At 38.5% G+C, this 22,134-nt stretch overlaps 1 protein-coding gene across 5 annotated transcripts; it reads left to right on the forward strand.

The window, feature by feature from the left end:
* The first annotated feature begins 3,141 nt into the window (after positions 1-3,141).
* LOC307142784 (BRISC and BRCA1-A complex member 1-like) lies at positions 3,142-22,134 on the forward strand. Of its 5 annotated transcripts, none has more exons than XR_013818511.1 (10): positions 3,142-3,252; positions 5,330-5,704; positions 5,785-5,843; positions 7,948-8,068; positions 13,203-13,281; positions 13,512-13,536; positions 14,462-14,591; positions 19,971-20,057; positions 20,132-20,500; positions 21,292-22,134. XR_013818511.1 is itself a non-coding variant. In XM_079843887.1 (9 exons), exons 2-9 carry the CDS (start codon positions 5,336-5,338, stop codon positions 20,330-20,332), a joined length of 1,071 nt encoding a protein of 356 aa, XP_079700013.1. In that variant the 5' UTR covers positions 3,153-3,252; positions 5,330-5,335; the 3' UTR covers positions 20,333-22,134. The 5 variants fall into 5 exon arrangements, 1 of the variants encoding a protein (XP_079700013.1); XR_013818512.1 differs by having other exon boundaries at positions 3,154-3,252; positions 20,132-20,575; positions 21,159-22,133; XR_013818513.1 differs by having other exon boundaries at positions 3,154-3,252; positions 20,132-20,641; positions 21,149-21,767.

Raw genomic sequence — 22,134 nt, forward strand, 5'->3', positions numbered from 1 at the left:
TTTTCCTGTTTGCTTTATTTTTGACTCTCTGTCTAGATTATTGTATGAATCGTATTGTTTATAAATATTTTAATGACCACTACAGTTGTTAATGATTACTACAGTGACAGTGCTACTGGTAACATAGTTTTATGGAAAATGGAAGACTAAAATATGATGTATGCTAAATTATTCAGCCCTTGAGGAGCTGTAAGTTTATATAAATGAAACAATTATTCAGGATTAAACCTCACAGTTCGGGGAGTATTATTCAAATGGACTAGTGAATCTGAAGCTGTAAAAATAAATACTAATAGTAGCCTGTTCTTTATTTAAAGCTGTAGTCCGTGACTTTTAGCGCTCTGGCGGTTAATAAACAGAACTGCACGCGTCTCGCGGAAGAACATTGCAGCCAGATCTACTTCTCTCTGTTTGTGTCTATGGCGAGTCACGCAAGGACTGTGCTCCTCCGCAGCGGTTCCGGTGAGAAATAGTCCCAATACAAACACTTTTTATAAGTGTACCATAATAATTCAGAGTAAGACAACAACACGGTTTTGGAAAATTGATTCACGTTGTACATTTTCATTATATAATTTTTGTAAATAAATACAAAAAAGTTACGAACAGTAGCTTGTCGTTTAGGAGTTGATTTGAAATTCAAACATTCAGTCGATTGAACCAAAAACTGACCTTTGTTTGAGGAGCAGTGGTCGTTAAACTTCACTAAGCTCTCGTTTGTTAACATTAGTTAATGTACACTAAAATTGAACACATCATTTTACAGCATTATTTAACCTTTGTTAATGTTAGGCTATTAATAATGTTCATGTTAGTTCACAGAGCATTGGCTATAATGTTGATACAACGTACAAATGTAGTAGTAAACGTGGAGTACCGTAATATTAACAAAGAAGTGATTCTACATAGGCTCTACTGGTTAGGGTTAACCATAGAAACACATAATAAAGTCTCTAATGTCATACCGGCGGCCATCTTGTCACAGGCAAGCTTTCTGGCGGGCTCCTGATGTGAGGCGAGTGATCTGAACACAAATACTCTTATCTCACTGACATCTGGACGGATTTACAAATGGTTTGATTTCATACAAACCTTATTAACGTGGCTATAATTCTGGATGCTTGAACAAATTATGAATAATTATGCAGTGTCATAACTACATCTCTGACGTTTATATAACAAACAAACAGTTTGAAAATCGGTAGAAAATTGAGCAAGTTATGGTTATTTAAAAAGTACACGCACCATTAAAGGTCCTGTTCTTCGTGATCCCATTTTTCAAACTTTAGTTAGTGTGTAATGTTGCTGTTAGAGCATATATAATCCCTGTAAAATTATAAAGCTCAAAGTTCAATGCCAAGCGAGATATTTTATTTAACAGAAGTTCCCTTTCAAAGCCTACAGCGAACGGCTGGTTTGGACTACATCCTGGTATTTCCTGCTTTAATGACGTCAGTAGAGCAGTTTGTCGACTAACCTCCGCCCACAAGAACGCGCGAAAAAGGGGGCGTGGTCTTGTTGCTCCCGCGTGGAGAAGAGGAAGTGTTGCGTTCGGTTGCGTTTGTATAGTTTGTTTGTCGCCATGTCGTCGAGACGCTGTTATTTTCATCCCGGAGTCAAGTCACCTTTGTTTGGCTTTCCCAGGGACGCTGTACTTAGAGATCATTGAGCGCGTTTATCTCCCCGTTATGGTGAGAGGCGCGACCTTTCCGGTAACGTGCGCTAAGCTGCTGTCCAATCACAACACGGGAACCGCTGGCCCAATCAGAACTCGTTACGTGTTTCTGAAGGAGGGACTTCATAGAACAGGGAAATCCTCAAGCCGTTTTGAGGACAGTGAAAACAGCGGAATACAGATCAGTAAATTGTGTGAAAAATACTGTGTGTTTTTTACACGCGAAACATGAACACATGTTATATTGCACACTGTAAACACAATCAAAGCTTCAAAAAAACACGAAAAACAGAACCTTTAAAACACTATTACGATCAGTGTTGGGGAAACGCATTACAAGTAACTTGAGTTACGTAATAATATCACTTTTTCCAAGTAACTAAGTAACGCATTACTTTTCAAATTTACAACAAAATATCTGAGTTACCTTTTCACATTAATTTGACTGGCAGCTCTCCTGTCCTCATGTTGAGTTAGTGCAGAGGTGTGTGTGTGTGTGTGTGTGTGTGTGTGTGTGTGTGTGTGTGTGTGTGTGTGTGTGTGTGTGTGTGTGTGTGTGTGTGTGTGTGTGTGTGTGTGTGTGTGTGTGTGTGTGTGTGTGTGTGTGTGTGAACATGAGGGTTATTGTAGTTCTAGACTAAATGTGAGCATTTATTTATCTCACTTGCACAATAAAGATTCTGTCCTCCTCAAAATGAATAAAATCAGTCAAATGCTAAATCAGAATACTATGCAAACCTCCAATAATTAAATGTTAAATAAAACAACTATTTTTATGCATAATCTAACTTTATATTTAATTGACCAATGTCTGGCTGCTGACCTTTGATGATGAAAATTACTAGATTTTTTGTTTTTATTGGTAAAACTTTTTCTCCTGCATCTATTCCTCCATTATCCAGAGCTGCGCCCTCTAGTGTTCATGAGGGAATCTGCATTTATATTTATTATTTCAATTTTGTTATGAAGAGGTCTTTACCGTTGCACAAAAATATAACTTTTTTTTATATAAAAAAAACAAAAAACAAAAACAAGCCCAGCCCAGGTGAGAAAAAGTAACGCAAAAGTAACGTAACGCTTTACTTTTCTTAAAAAGTAACTAAGTAACTCAATTAGTTACTTTTTAAGGGAGTACCGCAATATTGTAATGCATTTTTTCAAAGTAACTTTCCCCAACACTGATTACGAGTGAGCGAGCCGACTGTGACAAGATGGCCGCCAGGTGCGGACGTCCACCTCCATTGTCCAGCAGCGCGGACGAGATATCAGCTCCCTATTTCAGTAGTCAGGGCACTGATCAGGGATCAGCCCATTGTCTTCTATCCTGATCAGTGCCCTGACTACTGAACCAGGGAGCTGATTGAGACGCATACCAAGCCTTTATTATGTATATCTATGGTTGCACCGACCAAGCAACGCTTCTTCTCCAGTCCGCTAGAGGCGCCAGAGATCAGAGACACTCTTCAGCTCTCGCCTCTGAGTGTCGCCGACACAGAAGCGAACGAGGAAGTGTTGAAGAATAATAATACTGTGAAATACATTTTCTCTCTACTAAACTCATATTTGTTGAATGCTCGGTAAGTTATTGTTTTACGTTATATCGCTATTCTACTGGTGCTTGTCTGTACATGTGTTAAATCGCGAATGTTGATTCACTGACGTATATATTATAAACGTATATTTTATTTTAAGATAAGCCATTTTAAAATACAAATGTAATATGTTACGACTGTGTTTTTATCGAAATCTGAGAATTTTAGCTTTTATATATATGTTTAAAATGTTAAATATGAAAGTAGTCTGTATATTGTACAGTATATTAGTATATAGTGGCATGAAGAAGTGTGTGAACCGCTTGCAGAATCTGTGAAAATGGGAATAATTGTAACTAAATAAGAGGGATCATACAAAATGCATGTTATTTTTTATTTATAGTTTGTCCTGAGCTGTTAAACTGCCCAATGTTCTTCAGGAAAATCCTCCAGCTGCACATTCTTCAGTTTTCAGCCTCTTCTTCATATTTGACCCTCTCCAGCAATGACTGTATGATTTTAAGATCATCTTTTCACACTGAGGACGATTGAGGGACTCAAACACAACGACTGAAAAAGGCTCAAACATTCACTGAAGCTCCAGAAGGAAACACGGCGCATTAAGAGCCGGGGGTGAAAACTTTTGAACAGGATGAAGATGTACAAATTGTTCTTATTTTGTTTAAATATATATTTTTTTCATTTAGTACTGCCCTTCAGAAGCAACAGAAGATACTTGCATGTTTCCCGGAAGACAGATTAAGAACAATTTACCTTGATTTTCAAATTCAATAGGTTTTCACTCCCGGATGAAACATCACAAAACAAAAAACAGCCGTGGATCATCCAGGGAACGACACACACACACACACACACACACAGCCGTGGATCATCCAGGGAACGACACACACACACACACACACAGCCGTGGATCATCCAGGGAACGACACAAAAACACACACACACACACACACACAGCCGTGGATCATCCAGGGAACGACACACACACATACACACACACACACAGCCGTGGATCATCCAGGGAACGACACACACACATACACACACACACACAGCCGTGGATCATCCAGGGAACGACACACACACACACACACACACAGCCGTGGATCATCCAGGGAACGACACACACACACACACACAGCCGTGGATCATCCAGGGAACGACACACACACACACACACACACACACAGCCGTGGATCATCCAGGGAACGACACACACACACACACAGCCGTGGGTCATCTAGGGAACGACACAAAAACACACACACACACACAGCCGTGGATCTTCAAGGGAACGACACACACACACACACAGCCGTGGGTCATCTAGGGAACGACACAAAAACACACACACACACACAGCCGTGGATCATCCAGGGAACGACACACACACACACACACACAGCCGTGGATCATCCAGGGAACGACACACACACACACACACACACACAGCCGTGGATCTTCCAGGGAACGACACAAAAACACACACACACACACACACACACACACACAGCCGTGGATCTTCCAGGGAACGACACAAAAACACACACACACACACACACACACACACACACACAGCCGTGGATCATCCAGGGAACGACACAAAAACACACACACACACACACACACACACACACACACACACACACACACACACAGCACTGAGAATCAATGGTTCAGAAAATTTTTATCAGGGTTATTTAAATAAATTCAGCTATTTTTTTTTGTCTTGTGGACTATATGTAAACATGTTTTATGTAAAATATCTTACTCAGGACAGCAATAAATAAAAAATAACATGTATTTTGTATGATCCCTCTTATTTAGTTACAATTATTCCCATTTTCACAGATTCTGCAAGCGGTTCACACACTTCTTCATGCCACTGTATGTTTGGTTTTAATGGTTATTCTTCTGTGTGTGTGTGTGTGTGTGTGTGTGTGTGTGTGTGTGTGTGTGTGTGTGTGTGTGTGTGTGTGTGTGTGTGTGTGTGTGTGTGTGTGTGTGTGTGTGTGTGTGTGTGTGTGTGTGTGTGTGTGTGTGTGTGTGTGTGTGTGTGTGTGTGTGTGTGTGTGTGTGTGTGTGTGTGGGATGGTGTCAGGTTGCTATGGAGACCCCTGAGCCCGGTCAGGCCGATGGAGAGGAGCGGATGATGGACCTGAGACCCAGAACCCGGTCCAATCCTGAGGGTGCGGAGGACCGGCGCAGCAGCACCGGAAGCCTGAGCAGCAGCAGCCTGGCATCCGTGCCGCAGCCGGCCGTGGGCAGCCGAGTGGAGGGAGAGGGCGAGGCTGCCAGCTCTGATGCCCCCCCGCTCTCTGCCCCCGCCATCACTGCCCCTGTGGCGGGAAACCCCCCCGCCAGCCTGCCCGTGAAGGACCGACCCAAACCCGCTCAGCCGCCCATGCCCACCCACACCCCCCCGTCCGCAGACCTGCACCTGCGGGCACCGCGGGTCAACTGCCCGGAGAGAGTCGTACGTGTGCCAGTCTACACAACCGCACAATATTTGCATCTGAAAACACTTTTGTCATTCATCATATCTTTCTTCAACAGATCATCTGTTTGGACCTTTCAGAGGAGATGTCTGTGCAAAAACTGGAGTCCTTCAATGGGTACATTTTAGAGCTGCAACTAATTAATAGTAAATAGTAGGGTACTTAATTAAATTCATAAAAACAACCATATTATTATTTTTTTCTTTTTAATTTCATCTCTATGAAAAGATTTCCCACAAATTAGGTGTTATGAATTTTCTGGTAATCAAATGAAGACAAAAGATATTCATTTTAATTATCTTTTAATTTCATTAAACTGTTTTTGTCAAACAAAGTGCTGCACAGCTGAGCTTTACATGGTTAAAATTAAAACATGAAGACATTTTTTATTTATTAATAAATTATCAAAACTTTATTTTTGTATTACATTAGTGTTATTATTATTATTACATTGAGACGTATCTAAATTCTACTGTACAACTGTGATTTATTTGTCAAGTTAGCCGAACTTTTATTTTGACGTGAATTTGAGTTGCTTTGTGTTGATGACGGTAGTTTTTCTCAAATGAAACGGTAAAATGCTCATAAAGTTACTCTCAGTGGCTCTGGAGATGACTAGGGCTGCAACTAACGATTATTTTAATAATCGATTAATCTGTCGATTATTTTTCCGATGAATCAGATTTTTTTTTAAAAAGCATTGATTTCCAATCCTTTATTCAAAAACAGAACTGACAGTGCAAATTCAGAGTGCAAAAAATCTTCAGAAAGTGCACAGGTTGCTACAATAAATCTATAAATCTTTTATATATATATATATATATATATATAAAGAAAAATACTAATCAGACAACTTAACAGGATGTTAGAACTTGTTCTCTACACTATACTCAGACACACACACACACACACACACACACACACACACACACACACACACACACACACTCACAAACAAAATGTAATGGGTTTAGTTAAAGTGTAATGCATTAAGAATTTCTCTAAAATGTCCAAACCCATTATATACTCCTGGAGAAAACATAACTACTGTATTAACCTATTAATATGAATGATATTAAAGTTTAAACATGCAATACAGACACAGATTTAACCGCTGTGACATATAAACAAATATTATGTAACAATGAAATAAAACTACTCCTCCTAAAGAAGAACACAATGAATGATATGCATTCTTTATAACAACATTCCTTATAGATTAAATAATTAATGTATAATAAATATAATGAATCCTTATTAAAACTAAAGAGGTGATTTTCTCTGTCTTTTGTTGTTTGATTAATATTAAGAGCACAAATGTTAGCAGGTTAATGGACTGCTGTCACTTTAAGACCGAAAATGACAATAGATATTAGTCATAGTTTTTGTCATTCAAAGCTGGTTTTGATTTTCGTCTCGTTTTTGTCTGTGAAAAATGTTGTTGATTAAAATATTGACAATGAAATTAACATCGAATCGACTCAATGACTCGCTCATTAAAACGGTCACCTCCTGGTTTACTTTCATGTTTAAACATTCTTTCCAACTTTTCTTTTTTGTATATTCAAAACTATTTAAAACAATCTCATAAAATGTTTTAATGCAGTTGTAATTTTTCAGTGTAAATTATTTAAGTTGATTGCTAACAGCCCTAAAATGTCTTATTATTCTAATTTAATTTATAGATCAAATTTAAAAATATAAACTGAAAGCTGAAGCATAGCCTAAAAAAATGCCCTTTATAAAAGGTCAAAATAGCAAAGATATGCAGATTTAAATATGTCAAAGCTGATTGAACACTGTTGAGAATATTTCTTCAGAATAAATTATATTTACAACACACACACAAAAATCCGGACAAGCGCGTGAATAGGCAGAGCGGGAACAGCCCACAAGAGCTGCAGTTCTGGAGATGTTCTGACCCAGTCTTCTATCCGTCACAATCTGGCCCTTGTCAAAGTCGCACAAATCCTTACGCTTGCCCATTTTTCCTGCTTCTAACACATCAACTCTGAGGACAACATGTTCACTTGCTGCCGAATATATCCCACCCACTAACAGAGATCATCAGTGTTATTCAGCGGTCATAATGTTATGCCTGATAGAAAACAGTTATCTTAGATTGTAAAAATATTTCTGATCTTAATCTTACCATTCTGGAACTTTTGAACGGTAGTGACAGATGTATTTATTTATTTATGTAAATGTTTTGCATTTTCAGATCCAAGACGAACGCCTTAAATATTTCACAGAAAATGATTGAGATGTTTGTGAGAACCAAGCACAAGATTGACAAAAGGCACGAGTTCGCGCTGGTGGTGGTGAATGATGATGCCATGTGGGTGAGTGGACACACTACATTTATCAAGGATATATTTGAGCAGTGTTTTTCTTTGGAAAACTTTTATTTAATTACATTCCAAAGCATCATTTATAATGTCATACTTTTTACTGCACTACATTTCATAAATAAAAGTTGTTTTTTTGCCTTGAATACTTAATCACATTAAAAATATAGTACTTTTTTTACTTGTACTCCCACTGTGGTTCCCACTCGTCCTGGAAAACCTGGAAAATTGATGACAAATTTTCCAGTTCTGGAAAACACATGGAAAATTAGAGAAAAAGTAAAATGTCCTGGAAAATCTTGTTGTTGGCCCAAACGATTAGCGCTAGCTGCAGAAAGCACATGTTCAGGATTGCGGAGTTTGATGTGTGTGAGTAGTATTTGAATAATAATGTTTAATAGCTAACACTATTAACGGCTCAAATGTATGCAGTGAATATTAACTCGTAAGCTGCATACCAATCACATCATTTTGATATAAAGTCACATTTGTGTGTTATAAAGTCAGAATTGCGTGATTATAAACTCCCAATTCTGACCTTTTCTTCACAATTGACTTTTTTGCGCAGTTGCGAGTTTATATCTTGCAATTCTGACTTCTTTTCTCAGAGTTGTGAGATCTAAACTGCAATTGCAAGTTAAAAAGTCCAATTCTGAGGAAAAAAGAATTGCAACAAGTTTTGCGTTTATATCACAAATATGTAAACTCGTAATTGCGAGAAAGTCAGAATAGCGAGATAAGTCACAATAACCTTTTCTTTCTATTCTGTGGTGTAAACAAGCTTCCATAGTCATTATGTGTGATTAAGAGCTCATGTTGAAAAATGCTGGATTGTTAAGCAATGGCGATAAACTGGACGGCTTTTAAAGACAATATTTGGCATGATCCTTGTCTTTTATTCCCGCCGTAGTAAAATTGAAAATGTCCTGGAAAATGGCTGCTGAAAAAGAGCGGGAACCCTGTCCTTTTACTTGAGTAAAAGTATACAATACTACATTTTTAATGCAATTAGGTATTAAATGATATTCAATATAAAACATAGTGCAGTAAAAAAAGTACAATATTATGTTTTGGAAGGTTGTGAAGTAAAAGTTTTCCAAAGAAGAACTAGGGCTGTGCGATATTGAAGAAAAATGCGATATCCTTGTTAAATAATGCGATATTCGATATGCGATACGATATTGCTTTAAGTGTGTAAAATCTATTTCTTTCCCCAACTGATATCCTTCACTTAAAGCATAAGCGATTACATGAATACTCATCAAACCATAACTGTGTGTATTTGACAGTTCGAGTGTGAAACAAGACACGAAAAAAGAACGGCTTGTGCGCACGTTTCGGTGTGTGTGTGTCAGACAGCGTGAGATGGCAAGGAGTTGTTTTTCACAAGTTATTGCGTTTAATAACTAATTTTAACGTCAAGCTAGTCACATAAGTAACAGTCGTGGGCTCAGTCTATTCTCTGATATATGCATCAACCTAAAACTTTTCACAATGTTGAAGTAGCCTATTAAAATCATCAGATATTGCGTACCCTTGCGATATGTACATTTGCGATAATTTTGATATATTGCGCAGCCCTAAGAAGAACACTGATAAAGTACATATACTTGAAAAATAAAATGACTTGGAAAGTAAAAATACTTAAGTACTGTCCGCCATTTAAACACTTCTGCAATTAAACTGACACATTCACACTCGCTTTAGTCTGGGTCTGTTCATTCAGTCAGAAGTATTAAAATATTCCAGATAGGGGTGTGCGATATATATCGTAATTGTTGTTTTAACGATGTGCGATCTGACATTATCGAGTATATCCCTCACACACACCCAAAGAGTGCACACACACATCACGTGATTAGACTAGTCTCACTGCGTGCTATATTTATATCATATAATATAGTTAATAAGATATCACACAAAGATTGCAGTTTTTCAAATGTGATATTGATTTTATGCAAGTTTACTAAACAAGAAGTTAATATTAAGTGACTTAAAGTTTAGACTTCCATATTGCCTGTTTTTGCTCTATTTCGCCACCGAAAAATAGTTCAAAACAAAGACACAGCACTGAATCTGCGTCTCTGAGCAAAACACAGGTGTTTTCATACTCAATGAATCAGCTTATTGAACGAATCTATTGAATCGATGATTCAATGACTAATATAGATTAAGATGCTTCATTCCTTGAATGAATCAGCTTATTGAACGAATCAATTGAATCAATGATTCAATGACTAATATAGATTAAGATGCTTCGTTCCTTGAATGAATCAGCTTATTGAACGATTCAATTGAATCAATGATTCAATGACTAATATAGATTAAGATGCTTCATTCCTTGAATGAATCAGCTTATTGAACGAATCAATTGAATCAATGATTCAATGACTAATATAGATTAAGATGCTTCGTTCCTTGAATGAATCAGCTTATTGAACGATTCAATTGAATCAATGATTCAATGACTAATATAGATTAAGATGCTTCATTCCTTGAATGAATCAGCTTATTGAACGAATCAATTGAATCAATGATTCAATGACTAATATAGATTAAGATGCTTCGTTCCTTGAATGAATCAGCTTATTGAATTGTTTGAATCTCAATGACTCACTCGTTAAACGTGACTTGCTGCCACTTACTGGCGGTTTTATTTCACAGTTAAAGTATCTTTTCATGTTTTAAATAATTTCAAATATCAATATTATTCAACATTTTATGTTTTAAACATCAAAACATTGTTTACCCATAACTGCATGTTATTCATTTGTCACTTCTGAGCTGTGTAAATGATCTAAATGCCACTTCAGATGCAGCTTCTGTGTTTCCTCTGCTCTGCAAAGATATGATTTAATTTGATTGGTAACAGCCCTATTGTGTCTTATTATAATACATTTTTATAAAATGTATGAAATTGACACAAAAGATGTAAAAAAAAAAATGTATCAAGGTAAAGAGGACCAATGGAGACGGTTTGATTGTTTCCCCCCCGGTGGGCGTGGCCTTCAGATTATGATGCGTCTCTATTAATTAGGGATGCACCGATATGATTTTTGGGGGCTGATACCGATTTTAACAAACAATTATTGTGAGGACTAATACCCCCACCCCCAAAAATGTTTTTTTTTGGTTATAAATGAATTGTTGAAAGTGTGTAACTCAGGCCCTGTGAGCTCTAGCACCCTGCAGACAGTTTGGGCCGTAAACACTAGATTACAGAAAATACTGGAGAAAAGAGTTTAGTCTGGATCATGTGTCCAAGAAGGGAGGAATATGACCTTTTTATGTCCTTTTAGAACCTTTTAAAAAAAGTTTTAAAAGTTTATATATTATTTTATATAAAATATATATTTTACAAAACATTTTGGACTCTTGAAAATTGCAAGAAAACCAAAGCCAAAAAAATCTAATTTTAGGTTGATATCTCAAAAAATTAGCTTTCAGTGAAATTTAGTTAGGGCGCAGTACCAAACGCTTCCACTAGATGACCAGCTCCATTACTGACCATATGAGGGCGACTCCACTTCCATAGTGATCTGATCCATATATTTCCATACAATTTATGAAGTAGACATCGTATTCAGAAGTACTATGGGAAGTTTGATATGAATTCAACCTCTAATAAACGCATAAAAAGAACACGTATGTGCATTTTAGCTCGCCGCCACATCACAAACGGAGAATCTGATGTTCTGTTCTTTATATTTAAAATATTTTCAGGCCTTGTTTTCTCAAAAGAATTAATGGATGTTATCTTTTAAACTCTTGGCATGAAAACCAACCGGTTTCTACCAATCCTTCATGATTTTTCCGCCATTTCAAAGGTCTGAACACGCCTTACGAGTATGAAAATATTCTTGTTGCCATTTTATTTTGAAAAACAATCACCAAATATGAAAACTAGAGACTGTACGCTTTCAAATGATGTATAGTTGGTCAAGATTAGTTTAGGATATTACTGTTTTACCAGTGGGCCAGTGACACTGAACAGGTTAAAGGGTTAGTTCACCCAAAAATGAAAATTCTGTCATTAATTACTTACCCTCATGTCGTTCGACACCCGTCAGACCTCCGTTCATCTTCAGAACAGAAATGAAGATATTTTAGTGTAAATCTGATGCTCTGAAAGTCCTCCATTGGCTCAATGGCACGTTACACTCTCAAGACCCTTAAAAGGCACTAAAGATGTCGTTACAAAGTCCATCTCACTACAGCGGCTCTACAATAACTTTATGAATCGCCGACAATAGTTTTTGTGCGCAAAAAAACCCTAAATAACGACTTGCATAGTGATGACTATTTCAAAACAAAGCATCATGAAGCTTCGAAGCGTTATGAATCAGTGAGTCGATTCAGCGGTTCAGAGCGTTATGAATCAGTGAGTCGATTCAGCAGTTCAGAGCGTTATGAATCAGTGAGTCGATTCAGCGGTTCAGAGTGTTATGAATCAGTGAGTCGATTCAGCGGTTCAGAGTGTTATGAATCAGTGAGTCGATTCAGCGGTTTGAATCGCCAAATTTCAGCAGTTTGGCGGTTTGACACGCGATCCGAATCATCATTCGACTCACTGATTCATAACGCTCTGAACAGCTGAATCGACTCACTGATTCATAACGCTCTGAACTGCTGATTCGACTCACTGATTCATAACGCTTCGAAGCTTCATGATGCTTTGTTTTGAAATCGTCATCACTATATAAGTCGTTATTTAGGGTTTTTTTGCGCACAAAAACTATTGTCGCAGATTCATAAAGTTATTTTAGAACCACTGTAGTGAGATGGACTTTGTAACTTTAGTCTTTAGTGTCTTTTAAGGGTCTTGAGAGTGTAAAGTTGAGCCAATGGAGGCCTTTCAGAGCATCAGATTTACACTAAAATATCTTCATTTGTGTCTGAAGATGAACGGAGGTCTGACGGGTGTCCAACCACATGAGGCTCAGTCATTAATGACACAATTTACATTTTTGGGTGAACTAACCCTTTAAATGTTATTTTGTCATTTGCATTTATTGTATTTCAGACATCATGTCTTGGCAACATTTCCATTTGTTTTAGTTTACATTTTTCATCTAATATTTTTATTTATATATTTAATTTCAGTGCTTGCCATTGTTGTTTCCCACAGTTATCAGGCTTCACCTCTGACCCGCGGGAGCTGTGCAGCTGTCTGTACGACCTGGAGACCAACGTCTGCGAGTCCTTCAGTATCCTTTAGAGTCAGGCCCGTTCTGATGCCGGCCCAGAGGAACATTGAGCCAGATGCTAACGGTCTAATCAGATTCAATGATCTATGCTAAGCTATGCTAACAGTGTAGACCCGGAGATCGGCTCAAAACGCTCAAACTCAACTGATTAACTCTAGAGGAGTCGGAGAATAGTGGCGTGTTCCTTCAATCCTGATCATACTAATCGTTTCTTTAACTGTTACCTGTAGATCTGGAAGATCTCCTCAATGTTATGTAAGTATTTTAGGTCTTGTGTTTGATCATTTGACTTCTACAGGTTGAAATGCCTTCATTTAAAGGGTTAGTTCACCCAAAAATGAAAATTCTGTCATTAATTCCTCACCCTCATGTGGTTGGACACCCGTCAGACCTCCGTTCATCTTCAGACACAAATGAAGATATTTTAGTGTAAAGCTGATGCTGAGAAAGGCTTCAGATAGGCCTCCATTGGCATTCAGTACATTTACACTCACAAGACCCATAAAAGGCACTAAAAACGTCGTTACAAAGTCACAAAATAGTTTTTGTGCGCAAAAAAAAATCAAAATAACGCCTTTATCCAGCTTGTTCTTGTCTTCCGTGTGTGTCTCCACGACGCATGCGTGAGAATATGAGCAGATCCGGCGTTCGGACACATGACCCAGAAGAGATTTGTTTACGAGCAGAGGAAGACGCGCGTATCTCAGCTGTTGAATTCTACACTGATCGTGCTTTAGGTCTCGTAGTTCTCAAAATGGGGCTAAAGTGGCATTTCATGGATTCCCGAACGCCGGATCTGCTCATATTCTCACGCATGCGTCGTGGAGACACACACGGAAGACAAGAACAAGCTGGATAAAGGCGTTATTTTGATTTTTTTTTTGCGCACAAAAACTATTGCATCGTAAAATTATTGTAGAGTCACTGTGGTGAGATGGACTTTGTAACGACGTTTTTAGTGCCTTTTCTGGGTCTTGTGAGTGTAAATGTACTGAATGCCAATGGAGGCCTATCTGAAGCCTTTCTCAGCATCAGCTTTACACTAAAATATCTTCATTTGTGTCTGAAGATGAACGGAGGTCTGACGGGTGTCCAACCACATGAGGGTGAGGAATTAATGACACAATTTTCATTTTTGGGTGAACTAACCCTTTAATTGTATAATTTCTTTCGGTTGTAGTTTGGCGAAAATTGAACTTCCTCAGATGGAGAACATCCAGACCATCCCGCCTCCTTTCGTAGTTCGGACTCTCCTCATCTTTAGCCGGCACGCTGGCACGCTTCAGTTCAATCCTCCAGAGCCTGTCAAAGTAAGTCAGTTTGAGCCATTGCTCTACAACAGGGGTGTCCAAATGCGGCCCGGGGGTGAATTTCAAACGGCCGCTGTGTGTCTATTAAATATATTATATGAGGCCCGCCACGGATAATTTACAAGTTCTGTAGTTTCACGATTAGACTTTAGGCCAGAGCAACATTGTACCACAACGGACAAAGTTAAAGGTCCCGTTTTTCCTGTGTTTTTGAAGCTTTGATTGTGTTTACAGTGTGCAATATAACGTGTTCATGTTTCGCGTGTAAAAAAACACGGTATTTTTCACACAATTTACTGATCTGTATTCCGCTGTTTTCACTGTCCTAAAAACGGCTTGAGGATTTCCTTGTTCTATGAAGTCCAGTGTTTCCCCTACAATGTATTCACAGCGCCACCGCTGGATTTTCAGCGCCGCTGCAAAATCTTCACATGATCAGTAATATCACGACATTCACTAACACACTGTAAAAGAGAGAGAGAGCGAGATTGACGATTGCCAGAGAACTAAACAAAAATGTAGTCTGCTTACATTTTAGGGCTGTGATATTAATCTTATTTTCGCTTTATTTTTATTTTCCCCAAGGATTATGAAAAGAAGATATGAGGTAAAACTATTATAAACTATACCCGCGTTCCGTCTAGCGCAACTTCCTTCCCTTCACAGCGCGCGCTGTCATTTCTCCTCAAACATGCATTAAACGTCAGATTCAGCACAATCCGTGATTGGTGTCAAATGCTCTCTCCACTATGGCTAAATTGCAGGACGTGTTTGATAAAATTAAAAGCACAATAATCCGCGCAATAGGCGCCGTTTCCAAGTTCAAGGCGGGGGTATGTGTGTGTGTATGTGTGCGCGCGCACGCTGCGAAACGAACCGACTTGCGCGACTAAACCATCAAATACACAACAAATAGCCTATATCTCAAAATGACCGGCATGGAGAGTATTCACTTAAACACAAATGTATCTTAAATGGCCGTAAATAGTTGGGAGAAATCAATGGGAGAATGAAATGATTAGATCTCCATTTTGGTCTTAAAGGGGCAGCATCTAATAAACCTGCTGACGATTGAGCCATTAATGTGAATCAAACAACAAAAGGCAAAGAGAAAATTACTTGCAGCTCTTGTATGTTATGTGATGCTCTTTTCTTTTTTTTTTATTCTTTGATTCATAAAAAGTTACAAAGAACATCGTGTAATAATATTTCACAATATTTTAGGTTTTTTTGACCTGGATTCCTGGATTTTGGCCTGGATTTGTGGCCTGGATTCCATTATAGTACAATGTTGCCTTGAGGCAACACACAGTTTTTTGTTATTTACTCTAAAACATTTGATGATATATAATGTAAAGTTCTTGAAAATACTTCTGTACTCACCAGTGAAGGTGACTAATATTTTTGTGGGTGATTAACTGGACGGAAACTGGCGAAAAATGCACTTTTCATTGGAGAAAATGTGGAGCCATGTGACCTGTGCACTGAAACAGGACACAAAATGGACCCCTGTGGGTCATGTGACCAATTGTTTGCACTTTCATTGATTAGTATTTGAGTTCTTCTTCCCTAAAATAGGTTTGACCAATAACTTGGTGTTTCATTGTATTAAAAATTAACTAGAATAGACTATGTTGCCTGGAGACAACACCGTACCATAGAGGGTTACGTTTTTTATGGATCTATATACTCTAGTGCTCTAAACAATAATCAGCAGCGTGTATGCGCACACATTTCATCACGTCTTCTTCAAATGAAATGTAACGTAATGCAAAGGACACTGAACTGTAGCCTACGTCTGATCACGTACCTCGGTTTTGAAGTCACGGTTCGGTACAGCAGTTTTACAATTTAAAAAAAAATGTATTTAAAAATACATGAAATAATCAAGACATCACTAACAGGTTGAGTAGAATATAATGAATATAACGGCTAATATAGTGCATATATTTAGTGAAAGAGTTAAATTCTCTAGTAGTGAATATAATTCTGTGGACACTGAGGTAAATGTGATGCTACATGACATTGTTTAGCTAGTTTACAGCCGTTATATTGACGTCTCACCGCCGTTGAAACACTGATTTAGCGATTACACCACATATGATACGTGATAGTGAGTTGTGATGTATCCTCAGCATACCTTCAGATGTTCATTCATGTTTATTCTTTAGGAAGAAAAGGTCGATTGCGCTCACAGATGATCGCGCGGCCGCTTGAACTGTGATCAGTCACGCCACATAGAGCGTCAAACCGGCATTTATCGTTTGAATTTTGTGGTAAAATGGACTGAATACTTCATATGTTCGTGTGGGAACTCAGATTGAAGTGTGTTCCGCGCTTAAAACAAGTTAACTGTTAAAGATTGCACTCGGAAACCGTTCGGTACACGCGTGCAACCTCTAGCGGTCGGAAGAGTTACATAGTGCACCTTTAATTAATGAAACGGAGTTATCATATTATCATAACTCGCAATTGCAAGTTTATCTCACAATTCTTAGAAAAGAAGTCAGAATTGCGATATATAAACTCGCAAATGCGAGAAAAAAGTGAGCGGGTTGCCAGTTTGAGGACAGGAACGAGCTTGTTAAAGGGTAACTAAACTCCAGCTCTGAGCTTAACTCCACCCACTGGCAATATTTAAAAAATGCTGGAAAAGTGGGCGGAGACAGAGGGATGAACCGAGGGCGGGGCTGAGCGGAGGGCGGAGCACCTGAGACCCGCAGTGACGGGTTGATTGACAGCTGTCAGACTCGCGAGCCTATTATAAACGGATTCCTCAAATAAGCACGTTACGGTATCAGGGCTCCAGACAAAAATATAAATTAAGGAGCCATTGGCTCCAATAAGGGAAAAACTTATTTTTTCAAGTGCCACAAAAAAATAAACGCATTTTAATTTTTCATGTGCAATTATATGGGCGGTGCTGAATTTCATTTTTGGCTTCTTCCATTCTTTCTCATTAAGACAACAGGTTAAGTAAAAAAAAAAAAAAATTGTCTTTTTTTGCCTGTGTAGAACTGAAACAACTTAAATCTATGCGCCTCTTAACATTTTAACAACACCACACACACACACACACAAACACACACACACACAGAGCGACTCTCGCAGTTTTCTCCACTATAGGCTTTATTAATTTATTGTCATAAACATAGAGCGCTTCACACTGTTACACATCACATAGGCGGCCCAACACTTGATTCGTCTTGTTAAACTACTTCACTAAAACGCTCCTACATTTTACTTGACTTTCCTTCCTTTTGTTAATTTGGTAAATTTGGCAAATTAGAACCCGAAGAAAAAAGTTTTAAACATGTTGAGAATAAGAATTCATATCAGTATCAATTAAAAACTAGAATTGTTACTGATTAGTTGGCGTCCACACAGCCTTCCTGCACTTTTACAAGTAGAGTATTTGGATATTCATTCATTGACAGTCTCTGTCGCTCTATCTCTCTCTCCGGCCGTCAGTGTTGGTGCTTGATAGAGATGAGGGCTTTGAAAAAGCTTGATATTTTCCGTTTTGACATCCGTTTCTGACACGTATTTTGCCGCTCCGACTCAGTGAAGTTTTTTCCTCTGTAACTTTGCTGCGCGTCGTCTCATTTTATTACGTCAACACACAACAAGAATGGTGGCCAATGGCGATCTCAGCAAAATTATCACTCGCAAATTAATATTTTTGGTCGCAAATGCAACCGTTTTAGTTCCCACTTTAGTTTCCATTCCCACACCGAACGCACATGGCTGTTGAGTTGTTTTTCGTAAGTATATGCAAACATATGGTATTTTTATGCTTTAGGAGGCAAAAACTTACATACAGCACCTTTAACAAACATTTTCACATATTGTTGCGTCTCCTCTCTTCCCAGTCTCTCAGTAACGCTCCGTTTAGTTCCTGTCTCTATGAAGCCCTTCTTTCTGAAGTGCAAACTGCTCTGATTGGTCAGCTGGACTTGCGTGAAAATGTCACGCCCCTTACAATAACCGCGAGTTTCAACCCACTAATAACTCAACCACACCGACCCTTTATTATGCCTTGGGTGCGATTATTTATAACTTTGCAGACCTTTTTCATGCTCAAAAAGCAAAATTACTCAAGAGCATAATCAGATCCCTTTAACCCCCCCGAGTAACAGCCCTTAATTCCGCCCTCGTGGACACATTTGGGCACGAAGGTCTCAGTTGTGATTCCAATTTTTTTTTTAATAAATGTTATATCACCATCTTTGATCAAATAAATTCTATCAATTTATGCCTTTTTATTAATGAATTTATTTACCTCTAAAATTACCATATTTTGCATGTGTGCGTGCGTGCGTGCGTGCGTGCGTGCGTGCGTGCGTGCGTGCCCTCATTTGTCCAGAAGATGGCTTTAGGGTTAAAGAACTTTTGTTCACCAAATCTAAGGGCGTTTTCACACCTGAAAGTCCGCACTAAGGTCCGAACCGAAGTTCATGTTTTGATACATAGTTTTGGTTTGGTCTACATTGCCATCATGCGAGCGCACTAAAGAACTGAACATGACACACTTGAGTCCACTCGTCATCATCATGTGGGCGGCATCTGGACACTGATTGGTTTATAAGCGGATGTGCGTATTTGACAAGAGTGAATGAACGGACGCATATCGCCGCCACTAGAGAACAGTCGCACTGCTGGACTATTTTCTTTTCATTAGGTTTAAAAGTGGACATTTCAAGCTTTATATTCACATATTTCTCATGTTTGTGAGACGAGTCCTGCTGAGTTTGGGTTTATTTGAGACGCTCCAGTTCAAAGCATGTGATTATTGTCTGCTATAGACTATTTGCTTCTTATTTATTAAATTCAGGCAATTATCTGATTAAACGTTGATTAAAATACAATTTATACAGAACGAAAATCACTTTAAAGAAAGGCTTTCTAAGCAAAATCATACAAAACGTCTTTCAAAATTATTTCTGACCTTCTGTCTTCTGGCAGATTGCGCATCTTTTCACTTTTCATAATCAATGTAGCCTAGATTGAATTTAAAAATAACATTATAATATTTAAACATAAACAGGAACTTCCTGTAAATGCTCTGAAAGTCCGAACCGTACAGAAAATGCTGAAACGAACCGAAGCTTTGTTCAGTTTGATCCGGACCGAGACGACCTCTTTTCGTCGGACCACATTTAATCTGTTTGATCCGGCCCGTGGAACGGGGAGATTTCACACCTGCCATTTTGATTCGAACCAAACTGAAAAGTCCGAAAATCCGGACCAAACAAGGCAGGTGTGAAAATATGCAGGAAAAAACAAACCAATGAGAAAGTGTTATTATAGAGCAGCACCCCCATCATGACTGTCTGTAAACACAATCCTGCATGTCTCTAATCTTCTCTAATCTTCCAGAAAATGCTGCAGTCTCCATATTTCTTCTTTGATGTTGTGCATCTTCATAATGGCGCTGAAGAGCAGACGGAGGACCCTAGCTGGAAGGTTTGAGCTTCCTAACTCCCGTTGTTTTGAGCCTGTTTGTGTGTGTGGTTCTGAACCTTTGTGTCTGTCTCCAGGACGTGTATTCCTCCTTCAGCGAGCTGGACCTTAAGGGCGTGTGTTATCGGTTTGAGGTTTCACTCTGTGGTCCTGCTATTGAGCTGCACAACTGCATGGCCAAACTCCTGTGCCACCCTCTGCAGAGACCCTTCCAGAGCCATGCGTCCTACAGCCTGCTGGAGGAAGATGACCCGCAGGAGAGCCAGGCCACAGTCTGAGGTTTGCCTCTATAGACCCACAGTCTGAGGTTTGCCTCTATAGACCCACAGTCTGAGGTTTGCCTCTATACACCCACAGTCTGAGGTTTGCCTCTATACACCCACAGTCTGATCAACTCCACAATCAAGGAGTGGCCTGTGCATATATATATACACGTCTCCTTTATTGCTAATACAATTCAGTGACTTAAAGGATTAGTTCACTTTTAAATAAACTTTTCCTGATAATTTCCTCACCCCCATGTCATCCAAGATGTCCATGTCTTTCTTTCTGCAGTCGAAAAGAAATGAAGGTTTTGGATGAAAACAGTCCAGGGTTTTTCTCCATATAATGGACTTCAATGGGCTCCAAACGGTTCAAATGACTGTTTAAACGACACCAGATGATGAATAAGGGTCTGATCTAGCCAAACCATCAGTTTCTGAGAGAAACCCAGCAGTATTTATGCTATTATTTTACCTCTTATCAGACGAACGTGATCATCTCTGAGCTCAGACATAACTTCCGCTTAGTGAGGTCAAAATACGAGCCTGGTCATAGATATATACGTAGATGCCTCATTAGCGCCTGCACGGATCAGTAGAATGAGGCATCTACAGTCGATATATCTATGACCACGCTCGTATTTTGACCTCACTTAGCGGAAGTTATGTCTGAGCTCAGAGATGATCACGTTCGTCTGATAAGAGGTAAAATAATAGCATAAATACTGCTGGGTTTCTCTCAGAAACTGATGGTTTGTCTAGATCAGACCCTTATTCATCATCTGGTGTCGTTTAAAGCTGCACTGAAACTGTCATTTGAACCGTTTGGAGCCCATTGAAGTCCATTATATGGAGAAAAACCCTGGACTGTTTTCATCCAAAACCTTCATTTCTTTCCGACTGCAGAAAGAAAGACATGGACATCTTGGATGACATGGGGGTGAGGAAACTATCAGCAAAAGTTTATTTAAAAGTGAACTAATCCTTTAATTTACTAAAGCGGCCAAACCACACAAGCTCAGACCCTATGGTGGAACGGTCAAGTTGTGATGATTTGATCTTAGGCTAACCAAATAGCTCTGAGAATGTCCACTGTAAATGTTCTGTAAATTTGTTATGTGGTGGAGATTCACAGATGAGCTCATGTGATCTAATAAACACTGTTTTATTAGAAGTTCCTTATAAACGGACCACGGTTGCAGAGAAACAGGACGACTAAACTGCTGAAAAAGAAAATGGCATTTAAACGGCATTTTACTTCTAATAAAAACATCAGTTAGAGCAACTAATAGACGAGGCCATCATAATTTGATTAAACATTCTGACATTATCGGTTCATATTATTGAATGAATCCCTCATAAACATCATTTTGTATTGATGTATGTTACACTGAATTGTTTATTATGTGCTGTACTAAAATGTGCAATAAAGTTCTGGGAAAATCCTGTGAATTTAACATTTTGATTTCTAGAAAAAGGGAAAGACTTTTATCACCGAGACAATACGGCCAAAATGTTGTGATGACGCAAACAGAAACATATTTATTATCCACTTTGCACATCTGCAGTTCTAGGAGCGTTTGTTGTTGTTAAAGTTCTACAGTTAACAGTGTTTTGATGCACTATTATGTTGTAGTCCTACAGAGAAAAATTTAATTTAAAATGCACTGTTTTTATGAGAGAACATTTAATTTTATAACCTTTCTGCAGGCCTGTACATTATTATTTAATGTACACATGAGTTAAACATTTTAGTTTGAATTTTATTTTATACTGTGCTTTGTTGCAATGTGCTAAATAAATATATGCATAATTTG

Source organism: Gobio gobio (genome assembly GCF_949357685.1).
Source record: "Gobio gobio genome assembly, chromosome: 19".
NCBI lineage: Eukaryota > Metazoa > Chordata > Actinopteri > Cypriniformes > Gobionidae > Gobio > Gobio gobio.